The sequence below is a fragment of the Nelumbo lutea genome, chromosome 2 (assembly GCF_056320005.1).
Source record: "Nelumbo lutea isolate HS-2025 chromosome 2, American lotus-T2T, whole genome shotgun sequence".
Lineage (NCBI taxonomy): Eukaryota > Viridiplantae > Streptophyta > Magnoliopsida > Proteales > Nelumbonaceae > Nelumbo > Nelumbo lutea.
The window spans coordinates 113999422-114019754 of NC_142685.1; the positions used below are offsets into that span (position 1 = coordinate 113999422).

Sequence of the window (20333 nt, forward strand, 5' to 3'; positions counted from 1 at the left end):
ATGACCTGTTTTGTTTTACCCTAGAACCGTTGTTTTGCCAAAAATTATTGATTTAGTCAACAAACCACTAACCTGGATAGTTGAACCATTTGAACTGTCCAACAGCTTTGGCAATTTTAATTTTTTTTTAATTTTTTATTTTTTTATGAGAATGAGTCATCCATTCGGTTTGAATGGTCAGACTGTTCGACCCAGAAACCAAACCCCTAACCGGTTCGTTGTCTGATTTGATTTTAAAAGCCTTGATTGAATTATAGAGATATTCCTAGAGTTGTGAAGACTAATTTTGTAAAGAAGAAATCTAAATTCCTTTGGTATCATATCTATTGTTAAAGTAAGATTTTTTTTTTTTTAAATCTGATCATAGTCCTTCTGCCACTTTCAACCTGTAATAGATGGCTATCATGGGATTAAACTTTATGTTGTAAAAAAAAAGTTGTAAGAATAAAATCAACATAAATCGTACACTAGATATTATAAATTAATTAAATAACTTAGAAAAATATGATCCGGGATTCTTGAAAATTTCTCGAATTTGAAAGCTTGAGCAGTGTCCAATCTAATCCATGAATGAACAAGACAAAGTACAATTTGAATTTATATTGGTCATGTTTTCAATAGCAGGTAAAATTGTTGTGAACCATGTCTTAATTGGATTATCAGTTTCTCTTAGTAAAAGTTATTGAATTTGTGGAACTGATGTAGACCATGATGTCACTACATTCTGCATACACATCCAACCATCCAGGTGGGATGTGCATGGAGGGGCCCATTTTTTGTGATGTGATTAGGAAGATGTGTAACAAGGGCTAGTAACACCCAACCAGAAATAAACAAGTAAGCAATCCATACTTGTATAGCAATTGACATCTTTATTTTTGATTTGGGTGTTAAGTAGCCAAATCTCAACAAACACAGATGTATATACAAAAAATGGACCTGTTGTCTTTTTTTCCCTGTTCATTGCAAATTCCTTGTACCTTACTTGCTTCTAGGGGATTGGATAATTGACTTGTTAACCTTTCTGGTGGCAAGTAGTTAGTTAAGACTCTTATGCTGCGTTTGGAAATGATGCAAACAGAGTATAAATTCTGGTTTAGGATAAATTTGTACTCTGGTTCATTTAAGTCTGTTTGGTAAGAAGGTAAATTTGTCAATGTAAAATTAATTCAACTTTGCATTTTATATGGACCACTTTACACTCTACATATTTGCATTTACGCTTATTTGCATCGATTCCAAATACAGCCTTATTTTCTATAAATGCATCAGATATTAGTTAAATCTGATCCAACCTAATATAAAATATAAATATTTATTATAGATGGACTAGATTCAATCAAATTCAATAAATACTTTGAACCATTAAGTCTGAATTGATTTTGATTCAAACGAATCCAACCCAAACCCAGTCCATTGACATCCTTAGTTTAAAGTTGGAATGAAGGAGACTTGGAATTGGATGGTGTTTGGGGTGATGCATTTGACAGCAATACGAAATTGATAAATTCATGTAAAAAAATGGATCCAATAAGAAATTGCTAGAATTATGAAAAGAAAGTGAAGTGTGATTCTTGAATAGCAATCTGACTGATCTTAGTGCTTCTTGAATCACCATTGTAAGGTGACACGTTGAAAAGTGAAAAAGATGATGATAAACACCAAGGCTTTAAGCCCTCCCAAACACCCACTTGGAATTCCTCCCCCACACCATACATCCTTGGACATTGTTAATTGGAAAAAGAAAGATACTTTGATTCACTTTTCAAGGTGCTACATTAAAACCTTTTGCCTGGATACTGTGGGATATGAGGTTAAAGCTTACCACACCAAGGAAAGGGATGGAATGAAACTTTTAGTCATTTAAATTCCTTTTTGATAGAACAAAAATTACAACTTTAGTCATTTCAGATTCCATTTAAATTAATGCCTTTTGGTCATTAAGGCATTGTTGTTCTGACTTGAATTAAATAAGTTTGAGAATACTATATATTTATTGAAGTAAAATAGAAAAAAAAGCCATTACTTATTGCTTGATTATCTAGGGGCAGAAGAGGCTCAAAAGTGATATATTCAAAGGTGATTCGACCTCACTTATGTGGCTCCTGACAAATACAGCTCATGCAGGGAAGGAAAGGAAGAAGATAAGGTTTGTTACTTGAGCTAGCTTTCTCATCCACTTCTCTATCACCATGCACATATTGTTTATTGGGGATCCTTCTTTTTGGATTATCTCATGGCACCTACCAATTGCAAATGATTCAATTCCTTAGTTTAATTCCATATTAAATTAACAAAACACACACACACACAGAGTGGTGAAACTCTGATAAACAAAGTGACACCAGTTCCATACTATTGTAGTGGTCCAGACCTGTGTGAACTTGGGTGCATTCTGTCAACTGAAAATTTAATTTTACTGTTTGATTAATCCTCAGAGTATAATTATGCTAACAAAAAGTATCACTGCCTAAAAAGCTGATAAGCAATCAACTCCTATTCATTCGAATTCAAATTCAGGTGGGTTCTGGTTGGTTAAAGTTTTTCATGCATTCTATATACATTTCCAATATCATAGAAATTGTCATAAAATTCAACCCTTTCCTCTCTTGTCCCTCTCCGGAAAAAAAAATCTGCTAGCTCCTTATAGAAGGGAGGGAATGGTGAGCTGAGTTTTAACCTTCACTGTGAAAAAGGACCAGTCTTTTTTTTTTTTATTCCTGTTATGAACTTCTAATATCTATTGATTTCCCTTATCTTTTCTAGTAGGTTTATGATAAACAATGAAAACTTTGAGAAGCAAAACAAGAAGATCAAATGCATTCTGCATTCTATTATAAACTTCTGATTAGGGGTGGATTCGAGCCGAGCCAAGCCAAATAACTAGCTATTCGAGCTCAGCTCGCCAAGGTAGTATGAGGCTTGAGTTCAAGCTCGAGCATTCAACTTGAGAAAAATGTTTTATAAAAATATATATATATATATATATATATATATATATATATATAATATAATTTTTTTATTTGCTATTTAAAAATTTAAGAATTATAATAATCAGTTATTATTATATATAAAAATAAAATATTATATATATATATATTATTTTCTATTATTATTATTATTATTGTTATGTATGTAGCTATTCGAGCCGGCTCATGAACCTCACGAGCCGAGTTTTATTATACTCAAACTCGACTTAATTAAAAAAAAAGTTTGTAAATTGAACTCAAGCTCGGCTTGAAGCTTGGTTGAAACCAAGCTGAGTCAAACTCGAATAGCTCGTAAGATTTCGACTTGTGGCCATCCCTACTTCTGACCTCAAAGTTTTCACCCCCAACTTCACATGTTGGTTTCATGCTTAATTTTCTTTTTCAAGAGAAAAGATGTGATTTCATCAGTTATTTTGGGTGCCCCATGTTTCAGTTTTTAAATTCTGTATCCTGTAAAATGCTTACAATTTGGTCAGTTGGTGGCAGTGGTTGATGGTGGATTCCTATTTCTTAGCACTATTTTAAGTATTGTTCCTGCATCCAAGTTATCTCTAAATCATAGTTTAAATTTTAAAATAGGGTAATTTATTTGTGATGTTACAGGGATGACCCAATTGATCCAGTCCAGACAGTCGAACACGTGCCATTCCACTAGTAATAAAAATGACTCGTGTACTTGAATTGTTGAATACATTTCCAATGCTCTTTAATTCATCAATCACTACTATTTGTGTATTGATCCAGAGTTATTAAGAGAGGAAAAAGACTGGAAGAGGTCGCCCTCCCATCAAACACCGAGTTTTCTTCTGTCTTTTTCTCTCTTTTGTTTGGTTCCGGGGTGAAGAAACCGACCTGTTTTAATTGTTTGCATTAGGTAGAGTTGGCAAGTAGTGAATAGTGATCACATCAGCTCAAGGTTTTTAAAACCGATCCACACCATGAACCGTTCAGAGGTCTGGTTTCCATGACGAACAGTCCCTTCAAATCGAATGGTTAGTTCATTCTGACAAAAAATAAAAAATAGTTAAAATCAATGAACAGTTTGAATGCCAGATCAGAGATTTGCTTAACAAATCAATATTTTTTTGGCAAAAATCTGGTTTTGGGGGAAATACAGAACCGATGACCTGACTGGTTCCTAGTTTTTCCTGTCTGACCGTCCAGTTCGGTCTGATTTTGAAAACCATGCATCAACATTAACAGTTCCAAGACCATCTGAATTCTGAGCCCATGGTCCAACCTTTGAAAGGGTTGGCCCAATTTTGGGACCGGATAATTGGGTATGGGTAATGATCCGGATTTATCCATCAGACCACCGGTATTGAGCTCTGTTGGAACTAGGAAGCAGTTGGGTTCTGGGTTCTGATCTGGATTTATCCATAAGACATTGAATTTGGCCAGTCTAAACTTAATGGTTTAAAGTATTTATTGGATTGGATTAGACATGGCCCAGCCATTGGATTGGGTCAAATTGAATCAATATCTACTAATCCATTGGTAGGTGTCAATGGACCAAATTTGAGTTAAAACCAATTTAAACAGTTGAACAGTCCAAACATTGAATTGGACTGATCCAAATGCTCCAAAATATTCAACGCATTGGATTGAACCTGATCAGATTGGACCAAATTTAATCAAATTGAGAAAAGGTACGCTAATGGTTGATTAATGAATAAGCAAAGCACATTAGCTGCATCGTCCAATGAAAAACTAAACTCGATTGGTCAGTGTGTCAGTGTATGGGGTTTCAAATCGTATTTAATTAAGGACATGGATATCAATAACTATACATAATCAGATTGAAAAGAATTATGGATTATGGATCCATCAAGATTCGGATCCGGTGATAGTTGAGTACAGGTGAAGCCAGCGATTAGTCCAAATTCAACAGAATCAACTTAGGCTGATAATTGCGACCTTCCAACCTTATAATATGATTTTCAATTTGCTAGCCGCAATCTACTTCCAATATTGAAGGCAAAAGCTATCTTCCGATCAACCGAAACTCTATTTTAAAAATTTTTTTATTAGACAATTGTAAGAGATTATGATATGACTTCTTCAGTCGTTTAAAACCACTATATCATCCCAACTGAAACCGGATTTGCTCATACTTCTGACATCAACGTTACAACACTTTCAACATTTTCCGTATTTGTATCATCCCAACCGAAACTCTATTTATTTAGTACATGTGTTTTGTATTCTTTTTAAATTGAGTCTAAGGCTCCATTTGTTTGTGATACAAACGCTGAATTGGGGTATTTATGTACCTCGACTCGCGTTTGCGGGCACTAGTTTGATAAATAAAAAAAATAATGATTATCAAATAAAAAATATATTTTCTGATACTTTTATACTCTGAGTATCTATTTTTTGGATACAATTTTGTGCCCTTCTGATAATTAACTTTTTGACCAAAGTTAAGGCATTGAAACAAGAGTCATAAGATAGTTGTAGCATTTAATGATGGGCCCACACTTTGCACCAATTTCAAAAAACAAGATAATTGCAAAAAATGGTTTAAAATGTGAATTATGTCTACATTCATGAACCGAAAAAAGGATAAATACACGGTGTACATATTTATATTTGCATTGCAACCAAATGCAGCCTAAGGCTCAATTAGGAGAAAAAATACAACTACATAGAGTGCATAGTTTTGTAATATTTTGTATGTATTAATACTGTAAATATTTGCATTTGTACTGTTTCGCTCCTTCCAAACTGAACCCAATGTACAGCTGTGAAGTTGTGTGGAGGAACAAATCCAGATTCAGCTCCAAGTAAATCAGTGACCCTTAAAATCGATATGTATTGCATCGGCATGTTACAATATTTTAAAACTTTCACACAACTGGCAAAGAAACTGGGAAAAAATTTCTATAATAGGACGAAACCCTAAACTGGGAGTGTGATGCCTAATACCTTAATGATCAATTTTACATGGGGTTAAGGGATATTTTGCTTTTCTGCTTTATGAATTTCCATGGTGCTAGAAAGGCAATGATACCCATAACATTTTAACCAATCAGAAACCCACGTGAATTTGAATGAATGCGAGTTGATTGATTATGAATCGGATGATACTGGTTGATTGATTATTAGTTTTCACGCAACATTTTCCGCACTATAGTTGGATTCGATCGATTAGCCTCTACACTAGCAGATATATAAACCCAAGTCCCGCTATTAGGAAATGACAATTGCTAGGTCGATTACAAAGCCAGAAGATCCTCCATCACATGGAGAGTGGATTAAACTTTAAAGGTACGCCCACTGGTGATGGTGAGTGGTGACTGGGCGAAAACCCTGCCCCTGTTTTAGGTTTGAACTTTTAACCAGATCCATGCGAATGTGCGATGATGTCCTAGCCCTATCTCAAGTTGTGATGAAAGCAATATAGCAGCTTCCTTCGACTGCACCATTCCTCTATAGCCCTCAAGACAGGAGGGAATGGGCGAACTTGCAATGACAAGTAAAATGAAGCAGTGAGAGACAGAATAAATAACACAAATTTCATGGAAAAATAGTGCAGTAGATTCCCCCCCCCCCCCCACTTCCTTGTCCACAATCAGATAGAGAATAAAAACTAATCCAAATTTATTTAAGCCAATTAGATTTTCATTTAGAATTAATATACCAGGAAAAATAAAAAAGAAACCTTACTATGTAAATGATACAAAGTCCACCATGGACATCCACTGATCCACATAGAAGCATGTTAATGGCTATCATTTTGCCAAGCAACCAATCAGTTTGTAACCGTCAGCAATTTCCCTGCAACGAATTCATATACATGTATATCATTTTGCTAAGCAACCAATCAGTCTGTAACCGTCGGCGATTTCCCTGCAACAAATTCATATAAATGTAAGTGCAGTCCAATATCTATGATATTTCTAAGATATTTCTAAAAGTGCTGGAATAAGTAACGAGGCAGGGAAGAAACAATTTCTCCAGATAATGTTCCAGTAGCTGTAAACATGATTTTTTTCTTTTAAATCCCAAAACTTACTCCAGTGGAGGAACAACCACCGTAAAATAACGAGTGCATAAAGAAAAGGAGAAGAAAAACAAAAAAGATAGTGAATAGTTATATATTTACCATAAGGCAGCCCAGTGCACGAGGCTCCCACCAATGTAGGGTCTGAGGAGGGATAGACGTATGCAGCCTTAACCTTGCACAGTTTCTCCGTGAAAGGGTAAGGCTGCACAGTGTTAAACAAAAATAAGTGTGATAAAATAATTCTCCGTGAGAATTATTGACATATGATCCATTAACAGGGTCAAATGGGCCAGCGATTGAACCTGCTGAGTTACCAGGTCTTTATTTTTTGTTTTTTTGCGACAGGGGTGAAACAGACATCTGGCCAGGTTACAGGTCAAACTGCTGGTTCAACCATGGGTTGAGAAGTTTGGAATAAAGGAGGACCAGAACTTTGTTGATGACATGCCATGTTTACTAGTGATTTATAAAAAAATCTGTTATCTGCCCTAGTTATAAAGAAATATTATACACCAGCTATGATGCATCAAAATTACTGCTTTAAACCAAAACGAGAATAAAAAGTAGAGATGAGATTATAATGACACTCCAAGTTTTGCATACTGAAAGTTTCACTTTACATGTATGTGGTTCTTCGTTTTCTGCAGGTACTCTATACAACAAGCTCATCTTCAAGGTAACTGTACTCAAAAGTGAATTCAGTCTTAATCCTTTGGCACCTGCATATGAACATTGACAAGTCATGAGTACCAGAGTTCCCAGATTTGGAATACAAACCAAGACCTTGTTCAAGACTGGATATTAAATCAGTTCATCCTCATTAATTAAATGTAACAAGACCAACACTTACGAAGTCCATAAAATCCTTCCCATGGTTTTCAACAATCCATGGAACAAAAGAATCAGATTTTGAATGAAACAAAAGATTGCCTAACCTCACAGGTAAGGCTCATTTTGTGGGGTGAACCTCACCTCACTTGTATATTTGAATGGGCCTGGCCCGAAAGATTGAGCTCGATGCATGTAAATTGTTCAAATTAGGAACCTGTATTGCACCCCTGGTTTGACATATTAACCTTGAAGTTGATGTTTAAATAGATGATTTAAGATACTCTAGGTTGTAGCTATGATGTTTAAGAGTCAAAATAGTTTAACTTACTACATCCTTTGTCTTAAATAAGATGATTCTCAAACCAACCGGTTAATGGGCCTTTTGAAATATTTAATTTCTTTGAGAATTTAGATTTTCATAAATTCTTAGATATTATTTTTCCCAGTTTTCCCTCGAAGTGGTACCCACTTACAAAGAATTTTTTTTTTGAGAAAGGTAACTATTTCTTCTTTTTATCAATTACTCCAAAACTTTATTAATAAGAGCAAATATTAGTAAGTACTACTGATTCAATACAGTTTAAAGTTCGTGAGACATTGTTGTCAAGGCGACGCCTAGACAATAAGGCATTCTTGGAGGGTCGCCTCCCCCAAACACCTACATATTTATATCTTATGTTAACAGTAGTTGTACAATAGATATTGTTACACTAAATTATTCAAATTGTGGGTTTATAGCATTAATATCGTTATTCTTATACTAGTTTCTTTTTGTTATTTTCTTATTTGTTTGGGTTCAATCGAGACACAAGGCATTGACATATTCTTGAACCCTTTAGGAGTTTAAAACCTGGATTGATAAGTAAAAAATAACTTGAAGGTTTTATCCAATTGACACACAAGAGCAATCAATAGGACTTCTTAGGACCAAAACAAGGGCTCAACCTTTATGTTTTGTATGTTTATTTCCTTTCTTATTTTTTTACTCATAAGTATGCTCACTTTCTATCTATTGATATGGGGCTTATACTTATTTCATGAGAATTACGGTGATTATTGGTTAAAGATCGCTACTTATTACTATGAAACCTAGGGATCTACCTAGCATTTATATTTTTTATTTTAAAAAACTCATTGCCTAGATTACAAGGCGCTCCCCTATCACCTAGCTGGCCTTGGCGCCTTGAAAACTGTCGTTAGAGATAAAACCTCTTATCTCTCCCCCAAAGTGCCCCAACTTCCTTGCAATTGTGCCCAAAACAAAGAACCTCTCTCAACCCACTGTTTGGCAAGTGCATCAGCTACAGCATTAGCATTCTGCGTAACCCACCCTATCCTTACTTCCATATCTCTAGTTAGCCACCTGCTTGGCAAGTGATCACCAATGTTGGATCTCCCTCGACAATTAGCTTGCTGACTCATTGTTCTCACCCTTCAGCTTCCATTACAGCCATTACTTCTGCTCTCAATGAATTTCCTTCCCCAGCCAGTCCAGAATATAGGGCAATGATCTTACCCTCATCTCTAAATACACTTCCAATGCCAGAAGGTCTTGGATTTCCTAAGCAACTACTATCAAAATTGAGTTTAATAAATCCTCTATCCAGTGGGCTCCAATGGTGACTTGTGACAATCTTATGAACAGATGAATCCGCCACTGCCTTCCAGTTTCTTAGTAAATCATTTGCTGAAACACATGAGAAACCCTCCAAGGACTTCAACCAATGCGCCACTTTTATTTTAACTGCTTCAAATACTTATTTACTTCTTTATCCAGAAAAAAATCCTTGAGTTTCGCTCCTCTCAAATCATCCAAAGAGTAGCTGCTCTTAGGCATCTCCACATAATTCCCCTCTTTTGCAGTCAAGAGAAAGTAGTTGCATCAAACATGCTTTGTACATCCGTAGGAGGATTCCACCTGCACCCAATCAAAGAAAAGCACCATTCCCAAACAAAGGTAATAAAAAAACATGAAATAAATAAGTGATAGCAACTCTCACCATCAGCCTTACATAACACACACCAGTAAGGGGATAAACACCAACTAGGCCACTTTCATTTAAGTAAATCAAGGGTGTTACTCTTTCCATGTACAACTTCCCAACAAAAAGCAGCAATCCTTGGTGGAATAGGTCTGCACCACACCTCTTTTGCAGCAAAATATGCAGAGTACTAGAGGAGGGCTGTAACAAAGTTTTGAAGAAAGAACAAAGAGAAAGAACCAGAGGTAGTACAAGTTCAAATTTGGCTATCAGGTAAGGACACTCCCTCTAACAAGTGCGACAAGTTAAGCACACTCTGAAGCTCTGAATCTCTGATATCCCTTCAAAAACCCAAATTCCAGTTGACCCCATTGTTTGAATATGACTGAACAAAGAACTTGGATATTGGCTCATTTTTAAATCTTGAAAGGGCATATAGCAAGGGAAATTGATCATTTAGAGGGGAGGTCTCAACCCAAACATGTTCCCAGAATTTTATACCATTAACATTACAAGGATTGTACCTGATAAAAGGGAGGAACAAAGGTAGGGTTGCACTGATAGCCTTCCGAGGTGAGTTCCGGGTTGCCTTAGGCAGCAGACCAGCATTCCATCCATTGTCTAAGAGCCCATGAATGCTCACCATCACTTTTGTCCACAATTATCAATATCTTGAGGCAATCTCTGTAGCCACTTCCCAAGTAGAGCTATGTTCCTTTTCTGTATATTCCCTAAACCCATCCGGTTCTGCACACAATCTCTCAATTTATCCTGTGATCTTTCTTTTCCTCCCTTAGCTCCCACAATAAAAAATCCCTCATCTTCTCTATTCTTTTACAAACACTAAGTGGAGCCTTGAAGACTGACAAATAATAAACAGGTTGATTAGCTAGGGTTTAACTGATCAAAGCGACCCTCCCACCTAACAACAAATATCCTTTCTACTAGATAGCTAACTTTTTGGAGAACCTCTCTAACACTTCCCAAAACCCAACTTCTTTTGGATTAGCTAAAAGGGGCAAGCCTAGATAGGTTAGAGGCCAAGACACAACACTGCAACTTAATATTTCTGCACATTCTGCCAGCTCCCCTTCCCCCATGTTGACTCCAGCTACACAGCTCTTACCAAAATTAATCTTTAGATTTGACATCCTTCCAAAAAGCTGCACTGAAAGCTTTTAATTTCTTACCCATTCCAGCTCATTTCCTTCAGAAAAGGGAATGGTATCATCTGCAGATTGTAAATGGGTAATAGGGACACCACCTTTTCCCACTCTCCACCTTCTTTCACTTGTAATGGGTCGGTTTGGATTTTATGTGTAATTTTAATATATTTTTTATCACAACGTTAATGGTTGAGTAAATCGTACCTGACAAATGGTCGACCGTGCAACCAAAAAACGAACTCCAAACATCTTAGAAATGGCACATCCAATATGATTCTGCTTAGAGCATCAACTATAAGTGTGAATGGAAAGGGGGGAAGGGGATCTCCTTGTCTTATCTCATGTTTTAGCTAGAAAGAAGTCTGCCACTGTGCCACTAACTAAAATTGAATAATGGCAAGTATTTAAGCACCCCAAAATCCATTTACACCACCTCCCACCAAATCCACATTGCCTCAAAACCTCAATAAAAAAGTCCAATCAACTAAATCATAAGCCTTTTCCAAGTCCAGTTCGCAGATTATTCCTTTTCTCCTTGATCTCTTCATTTCCTCAACACATTCATTAGCAATTAGAATTTGATCAGTGATTTACCTATTCTACACAAAGCCCCTTGATTGGATGTAACAATGCAGGGGAGAACTTCCTGAATTCTTAGAGCCAACACTTTACCTATTCACCAAGCCGATAGGTCTAAAATCCTTGGGATGGTCGGCTCCATTTCTTTTAAGAATCAAGGCAATAAAGGTAGAGTTCAATCCTAGATTTATTATTCCCCTTTCAAAAAAATTCATCAAAAGCCCACATCAAATCATCTTTCAGCACTACCTAACAATCTTGAAAAAAAACCATAGTAAAACCACCTATGCAAAGGTTTTAAACTAGGCCCTTCGATCATCAGGCTAAGGGTAAGATCCTCTAATAAATTTAGAATATTGCAGCACATCTTTTTTGCCTTTCAAGCTTCTTTGTCTCCTTACTTGTGCTTCCCAACTTTCCTTGTTGCGCAACCTCTCGCGTTCTGCCACATGGTCTGTCTTCTTTCTTGTTAGAGTCCTCTTCCCCACTGGCACACCCTTCCTTCCACCATCAGGCTTCAATGGAAGAAGCTATCCACACCTTGAAGGCCATCCCCTCTATCATTTGTGGTATCTTTTCCGTCTTTGCCCCAATCAATTTCATTCTCACTGCTTGAAGGTCTGAAGAATTAAAGGAATCTAGTTCTTCTCCACTTCGACACCTTACTTATAACCTCCTCTGACCAAAGATGGAAAGTGAGTCCCAATAGTTTCAGGTCGATGGTGGTTGTTGACTCCAAGAATTTTTCATTGCTAGAAAAGGCCCAACGCTGAATCGTGATCAGGCCTAATTCAGTCTCCACTGATCTTGTTACAAACTCTGATTGCCACTGTGGACAGATTAACAATGCCTTGTTAGTCTCAAATGGAACAAACTCCAATTCTTCAATACACTTTACCCTTTCAATGTCTTCCGCCAGCCTATTCCAATACTTAATCTCCTTATTCACCGAAATCATCAGCTTATCTTGACAAAATTCTTTAGGGCCATAAACCCAAGATTTCAGCTGCACCACTTCTAATGTATACTGCACTTTCTCTCCACTTTCCAATGGCATCTTAGAGCTCTCCATAGGTTCTTCGCATCTTGATTCAGCTACCTCTGCTTTCCACGAGGTCTCCTTTAAATCCTTCTGTGACACCATCTTGAACCATGAATATTCCTGTACCGCCTCTGCTAGTAACAACCACCCACAGAAGCATTTATTCCCTTTGGAAAACATATAAGTTGTCTTCGTCCTTCTCTGTAATACTCATAGAGCCCAATGAAGCGGACATTTCTGTTTTCTCTCCTAACTGCAAAGTATCTCCTACCTTCTTCAATGCGGCTAGGTTTCCACTCCTTCCTGGTTCTAACTCTTTGGAAACATGAAACAGCTCTTCCTACTAGAAGCCTAGAATCAAGGAAGCTTTCCTCAACTCTACAATCTTCAAAGCTGCTACATTTCTTGTTCACACTCTTTCCAGGATAAGAGTTTTAGCCTCAATCTTCAGAACCTTCAATTCCTTGCTGGTACAAACTCTCCCATCTCTTTATCGCAACTAATTTCCTCCAACTCTCCCATCATTGTCAAGAAAGGTAACTATTTCATTAAGAGCAAAAAAGAAATTTACATTCTGCTCAAAGCTTATATTCATGGTGGTTTTCCTGAGAAATTCTACATTAACATCCTCTCCATCTGCTGCTCCATTAACCTTTTTTCTACAACATCCTCTCCACATATTCATGGTGGCTTACATTTTTCATCTCTAACATCCTCTCCATCTGCTGCTCCATTAACCTTTTTTCTACAACATTCTCTCCACAGATTCATGGTGGCTTACATTTTTCATCTCTTAACACCTTCCTTAGCAACAAGCCAAAACAGAATTTTAACCAAAACTTGGTTATCCACAAATGCTCTTTGTTAGAAAAATACCCGATCTGATACTCTATCCTTTCTTTATACTTCAATGTAAACAATATTCTGCTAGTATTGCTCACCTTTTGATCTACGTTATTTCTTATGATATATTACCCTTTTCATGTCATGCATTTCTTTCTACTATTTGTTTTTTGCTATTTCTAAAGTGTTGCAAAAGCCATTACCCACTTTGTTTCTTGCATTCATTCAAGACATTCCCTTCTCTTCTTGTTTCCTGTTTTATATTTGATTTCTTATAGCAACTTAGTCATGTGCTGGTATGAGGTTACACAGATGGACCACATCAAATAGTCAAGGTTGCAATCTCTCTCTAAGAAACAAAGACTGTCAATCCCCGGCTCAGTCTATCCAAACTAAATGTTCTATATCATTCTTTTATTGCATATACGAAATCTATTTTAGTTTATACATGAGATTGCACTAATATCATAAATCTATGATTTTTCTGTGGTCAACTAGTCAGCATTTAGACATGACTAGTCATCACCTGACTACATTCACAAAACTGCTTTCAAGTGCCTTGTCAGTAAGGGTGATCATGGGCTGAACCCAGGCCAGGCCTGGCACCTGGACTTCAAGGATCCAGGCTAGCAACGATAAACCCTACTTGTGAGCATCTAAATAACATGAACAAGCTTTGCACAAAAATTTCAACTTGATAAATCATTACAAAAGTAGAAATCGATAATTGCAGATTTAGTCGAGTTTCTTGTGAAAGGAAAGAGGGGGAAGATGAAGATTTCAGCAGTAGAGAAGAAAGGAGAAGAAGAAAAGAATAGGAAGTCAACCAGGATTGTAAAATTAACCCTTGCCGCCTACCTCTCATTATATTTATACTTAACTTAAATGATGAGATATTACAAGGATGCCCTTAGTAGGGCGGCTACTAATATAGCTGAACAGTCACAACTTAAAAAAACATAAACTAATGGGCCTAAAGCCCAACGACTTCCTAGCTAAATAAAAAACAATTCGGACCAACTCAACACTCCCCCTCAAGTCGGGAGTAAATGTCACACAATCCCAACTTGCGTGGATTATGCTCCAGCTTGTTCTTTGCAACACCTTTTGTGAGAACATCAGCGAGCTGCAGATCAGAAGCAATGTATGGAAGACAAACTTCTCCAAAAGTTACCCTTTCTCTGATAAAATGTCTATCCACTTCAATGTGCTTAGTTCGGTCATGTTGGACTGAGTTATGGGCAATGTTAATTGTTGCCTGGTTATCACAGTATAGCATCATAGGTTCTTCTGCTTATACACCAATTTCTTCTAACAGGGAATGGATCCAGAGAAGTTCTGAAACTCCATGTGCCATGGCCCTGTATTCGGCTTCAGCACTTGATCTTGCCACCACTTTTTGTTTCTTACTCTTCCATGAGACAAGGTTACCCCCAACAAGGGTGCACACTCTTGAAGTTGATCTCCTGTCATCAAGGCATTCTGCCCAATCTGCATCTATATAAGTCTCTAGTTTCAACTATCCATGATCAGTAAACAATATGCCTCTGCCCGGGTGTCCCTTCAGATAAGCAAGAATCCTCTCAACTGCCTCTCAATGCTGGACTTGTGGAGCATGCATGTATTGACTTACTACACTTACTGCATAGGAAATGTCTAGTCTTGTCATACACAAGTATGGCAGCCGACCCACAAGTCTCTGATATCTCCCAATGTTCTTTACCGGTTCACCTTCTGATGCACTGATTTTATGGTTTTGATCAATAGGGGTGTTGATTGCCTTTGTTCCAAGCTTCCCTGTCTCTTGAAGAAGATCCGAGACATACTTCATTTGAGAGAAAAATTCCATGTTTTGATCTTGCAACTTCAATGCCTAAGAAGTATCTCAGTTCTCCAAGATCCTTAATTTCAAATTCTTTATGTAGGTTCCTTTTCAGACCATCAATCTCACTCGGATCATTCTCGATGACAACAATATCGTCCACATAAAAAATTAGGACTGACACCAAAGATCCCCTTTGCTTCACAAACAAAGTGTGACCGGATTGAGTCTGAGTGTAGCCAAAAGCAATCAAGGCCTTTCTGAATCTGTCAAACCATGCTCTGGGAGATTGTTTCAAGCCATAAAGTGACTTCTTAAGCCTGCATACCTTACACTTTTCAATATCATTGTAAAAACCAACAGGAAGATCCATATACACTTTTTCTTGCAGATCCCCATTTAGGAAAGCATTCTTCACATCAAGTTGAAACAAGGGCCAAGAGTATGAGGCAGCAAGAGAAAGAAGTATCCGAATAGAGGTCATCTTTGCAACTGGTGCAAAGGTCTCTAAGTAATCAATGCTATAGGTCTATGTGTACCCTTTTGCAACAAGTCTTGCCTTGTACCTTTCTATATTTTCATATGCCTTATATTTTACTGTGTAAACCCATCTACATCCAACTGTCTCCTTGAGAGGAATATGTGCAAAGCAGACACACCCAAACACCCTGAGAGGAATATGAAACATCTCCCCCTAAGGAAAAAGGAGACTGAATGGGGTGCTGAATCCAAGTATACGAGAGGGCACCCTGTTAATCAGATATACTACTGTGAGAACTGTAGATGTGATCATCATGCTTCTTGCAATCTCAACAATGTGTCTGTTCTTCCTTTCTGCAACACCATTCTGTTGTGGACTATAGGGACAACTGCTCTAATGGGCAACACCATATTCTAACAGATATGAGGCAAGGTGTCTTACAAAATATTCCATGGAATTGTCGGATCTCAACACCTTTATTCTTGTTCCAAACTGTGTTAGCACCATCTGATGAAATTGCCTCACCAAGGATGGTACTTCATTGCGGGATCTCATAAGGTAAATCCAAGAGTATCGTGAGAAATCATTCACAACTAAGAGAAAATATCGATAGCCTCCCATAGAAGGAACATGGTAAGGGCCCCACACATCCGAATGAATTAACATCAAAAGTAGAACATCTTTTATTACTAGGTTTAAATGAATGTTTACAATGCTTTCCAAGTTGACAACCTTCACACTCTAGACTTGACAAACTAACAGACTCTAAATGCTTTGGAAACAAAAAACTCAAAGAAGAAAAAGGTAAATGGCCCAAACGATTATGCCAAAGCATAATTTGACCCTCTGACCCTGACTCACTATCCCTGCTGACATGATGACTCTGATGAGGGGGAAGTACATCCAGGAGGTAGATTCCATTTACTTCACGACCACTCCCAATCGTCCTCTTTGAATCTAGATCCTGCAAAATACAATGACCAGGAGAAAAAATTACTGAGCAGTTCAGGTTCTTAGTCAAACTACTAACATATAACAAATTAGTGCTCAATCTTGGAACGTGAAGGACAGAGGGTAGAGAAATAGAATCACTAATCTTGACAAATCCCTTCCCAGCAATAGGAACATGGGATCCATCAGCTGTGGAGACCTTATCTCTACCAGAACAGAGCTGGTAAGTTGAAAAAATAGTAGAGCTCTGGGTCATTTGTAGTAACGTGCGAACTACCTATGTGAGCAAAGGAAGTAGAGTGGACTCCACCAGTGCCACCTGTACCTTGTTGTCCGCTTGCGGCTGAACTGGAACTAGCTGTATCCCGCCGGTTTAGAAGTAGCCCATACATCTCAAGTTCGGCCCTTATTGCAGCAGCTACAATAGACTCCAGAGCAGCTGTAGTAGGAGGGGACGGAATGTCACCAGTAACTGCCATGTGTGCATTTCCCTTCTTATTTTTCAATCTAGTCGGCAGAAGATGTGGGTGAAGCTTCCAACAAGTATCTCTTGTGTGTTTAGGCTTCTTACAGTAGTCACATATCAAATCTCTTTTGTCTTCCTTCTTGATTTCACTGCCACCCCGATCTCCACTTTGTTTAGGTTTCATAGCACTTACCATGGCAGACTGATCAGGAATAAGGTTTTTCATCATCACATCTCTCCTGCACTCCTCCCCTGACACAAAGGCATATGCCTGGGAGAGAGTAACATTGTCCCTGGAAAGAAGGTGTTGTCGTGCAATATTATACTCAGGATTAAGGCCAGCAAGAAATTCAAACACCCTATACTTCTTTAGATGTTTCCGATAGGTAGTTGCATCCTTAGTGGTTTCCCAAGCAAATGTCTCTAAATGGTCAATCTCCTGCCACAGGGTTTTAAGGGCTGAAAAATAGGCTGCAATAGGTCTATCTCCTTGCCTTATAGAAATAATCTGATTTCTCAACTGATAAGCCCTAGCAACATTCTTCCTCTGTGAATAGGTTTCTGCAACCCCATCCCATATTTCCTTAGTCGTATTTGCCCATAAAAAAATTTTACTTATATGGGACAACATGGAATTACACAACCAAGTCATCACCATATAATTCTCCTGTACCCACCGGGAGTTGCTAGTTTCGGGTTTCACCTCTTCACCAGTGATATACCCTAATTTCCCACTAGCACCAATGGCCACCTTTGCAGATTGTGACCATTCTAAGTAATTTGCACCATCCAACCTAACTGTAGTAATGGTCTCAGCCCCGAAAGGGTCTCCAACACCTCCTCCCACTAGTCCCATTTCACTCCCGGGCTTATTTTCAACTCTGTGGCCCTCCATGCTTCTCAAAAATTGTAAAGAAAATAACTGAAATTTGCAACAAGATCAAACAAAACACCTTTTGGAACCAACAACACCTTTCTGGTGTCCTAGACTTTCTTCCCACAAAAGATTCCTTTTCTGTGGGACGGAAGAAGACAGAGAAGAGGTAGTCGCTCTCTCTAGAAGCCTCCAAATCAAGTAGGACTTGAATCGCCCCTTACAAAAAACTCCAAGGAACCCTAAAAAATTAGGGCACCACTTCCTAGGTCAAAATTGAAGAGTCCAACAGAAACAAGACTCTTCCCCTTTCTCCACTTTTTCCTGATTTTGATGAGAAACCCTAGACCAGCTATAGGGCACACAGATCCACCAAAAAAATCCAAAAACTGGGCTTACCTGAGAGCTTCGATCAGCCTCTTAAATCACCATGCAGTCGGCCGATCTAGGGCTGCATGAGAGAACAACTTCGAGGAACCTTCGGCCCGCTCTGATACCAAGTATAAATCACTAGTTGCAGATTTAGTCGAGTTTCTTGTGAAAGGAAAGAGGGGGAAGATGAAGATTTCAGCAATAGAGAAGAAAGGAGAAGAAAAGAGTAGGAAGTCAACCAGGATTGTAACATTAACCCTAGCCGCCTACCTCTCATTATATTTATACTTAACTTAAAGGATGAGATATTACAAGGATGCCCTTAGTAGGGCAGCTACTAATATAGCTGAACAGTCACAACTTAAAAAAACATAAACTAATGGGCCTAAAGCCCAACAACTTCCTAACTAAATAAAAAACAACTCGGACCAACTCAACAACAAAGTTATATTCCCTTTGGCAAAGGTATGAGATACAGTAAACATACCACCCATGTTGTAAGTCATCATTGCCAATATGGAAATCAAAGTACACATAAGTCCCCTGTTCACATTCATCAGTTGTGACTCTGGGTTCCTCATGACGTTGAAACCATGTACTATATTTCCTGTGGTATCTCCATGATTGCCTTTTCAACTCTCTTGCAGCCAAGTATTGCTGATAAGTATTCTGTTAATTGCATTTAGCTTAAGAACAAGCCCAAAATGATAAAATCATACAGCAACAAAGAAAAAGAATATAAGCAAACATCGCACCTGTTGAAAGTAAAATGCAAAGAACAAGGTATCAGTTCCCATAGTATCAACACCTAAGCGTTCCCAGAAGGCAGGATTATCAACAATGGGTGACTGCACTTGAGGATAGCTCAGAGGGGTTACTGCAGGATGTCTCTGTAAGCAGAAAAACAAAATTATCTACCAGTTAATTTTGAAATAAAGTCTTGGTAAAAATAAAGTATAGAACAGAAATTCCCATACTGGAGTATAGCTCTTTGCACGTTCTGAGTCTTTGGGTTGGGGAAGCTTGTAATATGCAGCCTCAAGCATCTGCATATTGTATGTGTGATCATGCATTCCACCAGAATTTGCAGTGGATCCACTGAGGTTATCGCCAATTGCACCAAGATCAGAAACACTCCTTCGACCAATGACACCCAAACCAAGTGAAGGTTGATTGGACTGCAATGGTTGTCCAGGAGAGAGGTCAGTATCTCTTGGCGCCTGGGCAGGTTCTATTAAAGAACCAGATCCTCCAACCTGATATGCAAGCACTTAAATAGATCAGACCATGGTTCCAGAAATTTTTACATGCTAACTTCTTACATACCATAGAAAGCAAGAAATTCCACTTCACTATATTTATTACTCTTAGTTTAAACTATTTTGATCTGCTACTACCTTACTGGTCTAGGAAACAAAGAAAAAAGAAAACTAGAAAGTCAACAACACCAGAACTATCATACATTCCACATTCAGAGATTTAAAATTTCCTAGAATTCACTTGGTGAGATTTAGTACATGTAAAGTTGGGGTAAGTAGAATAGTTGACATCAAGATCCATTCTGAAGGAGCATTCCTGGGTAAGGCCAACCAGCCAGGTTCATATAAGTTCCTGAACATTCATATCCAGACCTGGCAAAGCCAGTGTTGAATGGATACAAACATGAGGGTCAGAATTGGATGCGTGCCCAAAATTCTAACGTATTGTTTTAATTCTAACGTTAAGCACATATAGGGTCTAGAAATTGTTAACAAAGCAACATTTTTCAAGCAAAATAGCATCAATTGTGTACATTAGCTGTTCATTTATGTCAAATAAGTACGCTAGGAGAAATTAGAAAATGTTACATTGTAGTATCCCTCAAGAATCAAGGAAGGGTCAAAATCTGACGCATGTCCAACAGGGACACTGCATGCAACACTGTA

The 20333-nt window shown here is 37.9% G+C and overlaps 1 protein-coding gene across 12 annotated transcripts in view; it reads right to left on the minus strand.

Annotated features, from left to right (window-relative positions):
* Positions 1-6058: 6058 nt before the first annotated feature.
* LOC148872951 (uncharacterized) overlaps positions 6059-20333 on the minus strand; it is an 81442-nt gene continuing 67167 nt past the window's right edge. For 5 of the 12 annotated variants that reach the window (XR_016107621.1, XR_016107619.1, XR_016107622.1 and 2 more), the window contains 6 exons: positions 19386-19664; positions 19164-19298; positions 18896-19077; positions 7620-7718; positions 6660-6842; positions 6059-6455 (listed from right to left, as the gene is read on the minus strand). Coding sequence is in view for 5 of the 12 variants with exons in the window: in XM_088971762.1 (XP_088827888.1) it covers positions 7652-7718; positions 18896-19077; positions 19164-19298; positions 19386-19664 (663 nt within the window). In the remaining 7 variants the exon portion in view is untranslated. Of the gene's footprint in view, positions 6456-6571; positions 6843-7619; positions 7719-18895; positions 19078-19163; positions 19299-19385; positions 19665-20333 lie in introns of those variants that run through there. The other 7 variants (XM_088971762.1, XM_088971764.1, XM_088971765.1 and 4 more) reach the window with 3 other exon arrangements.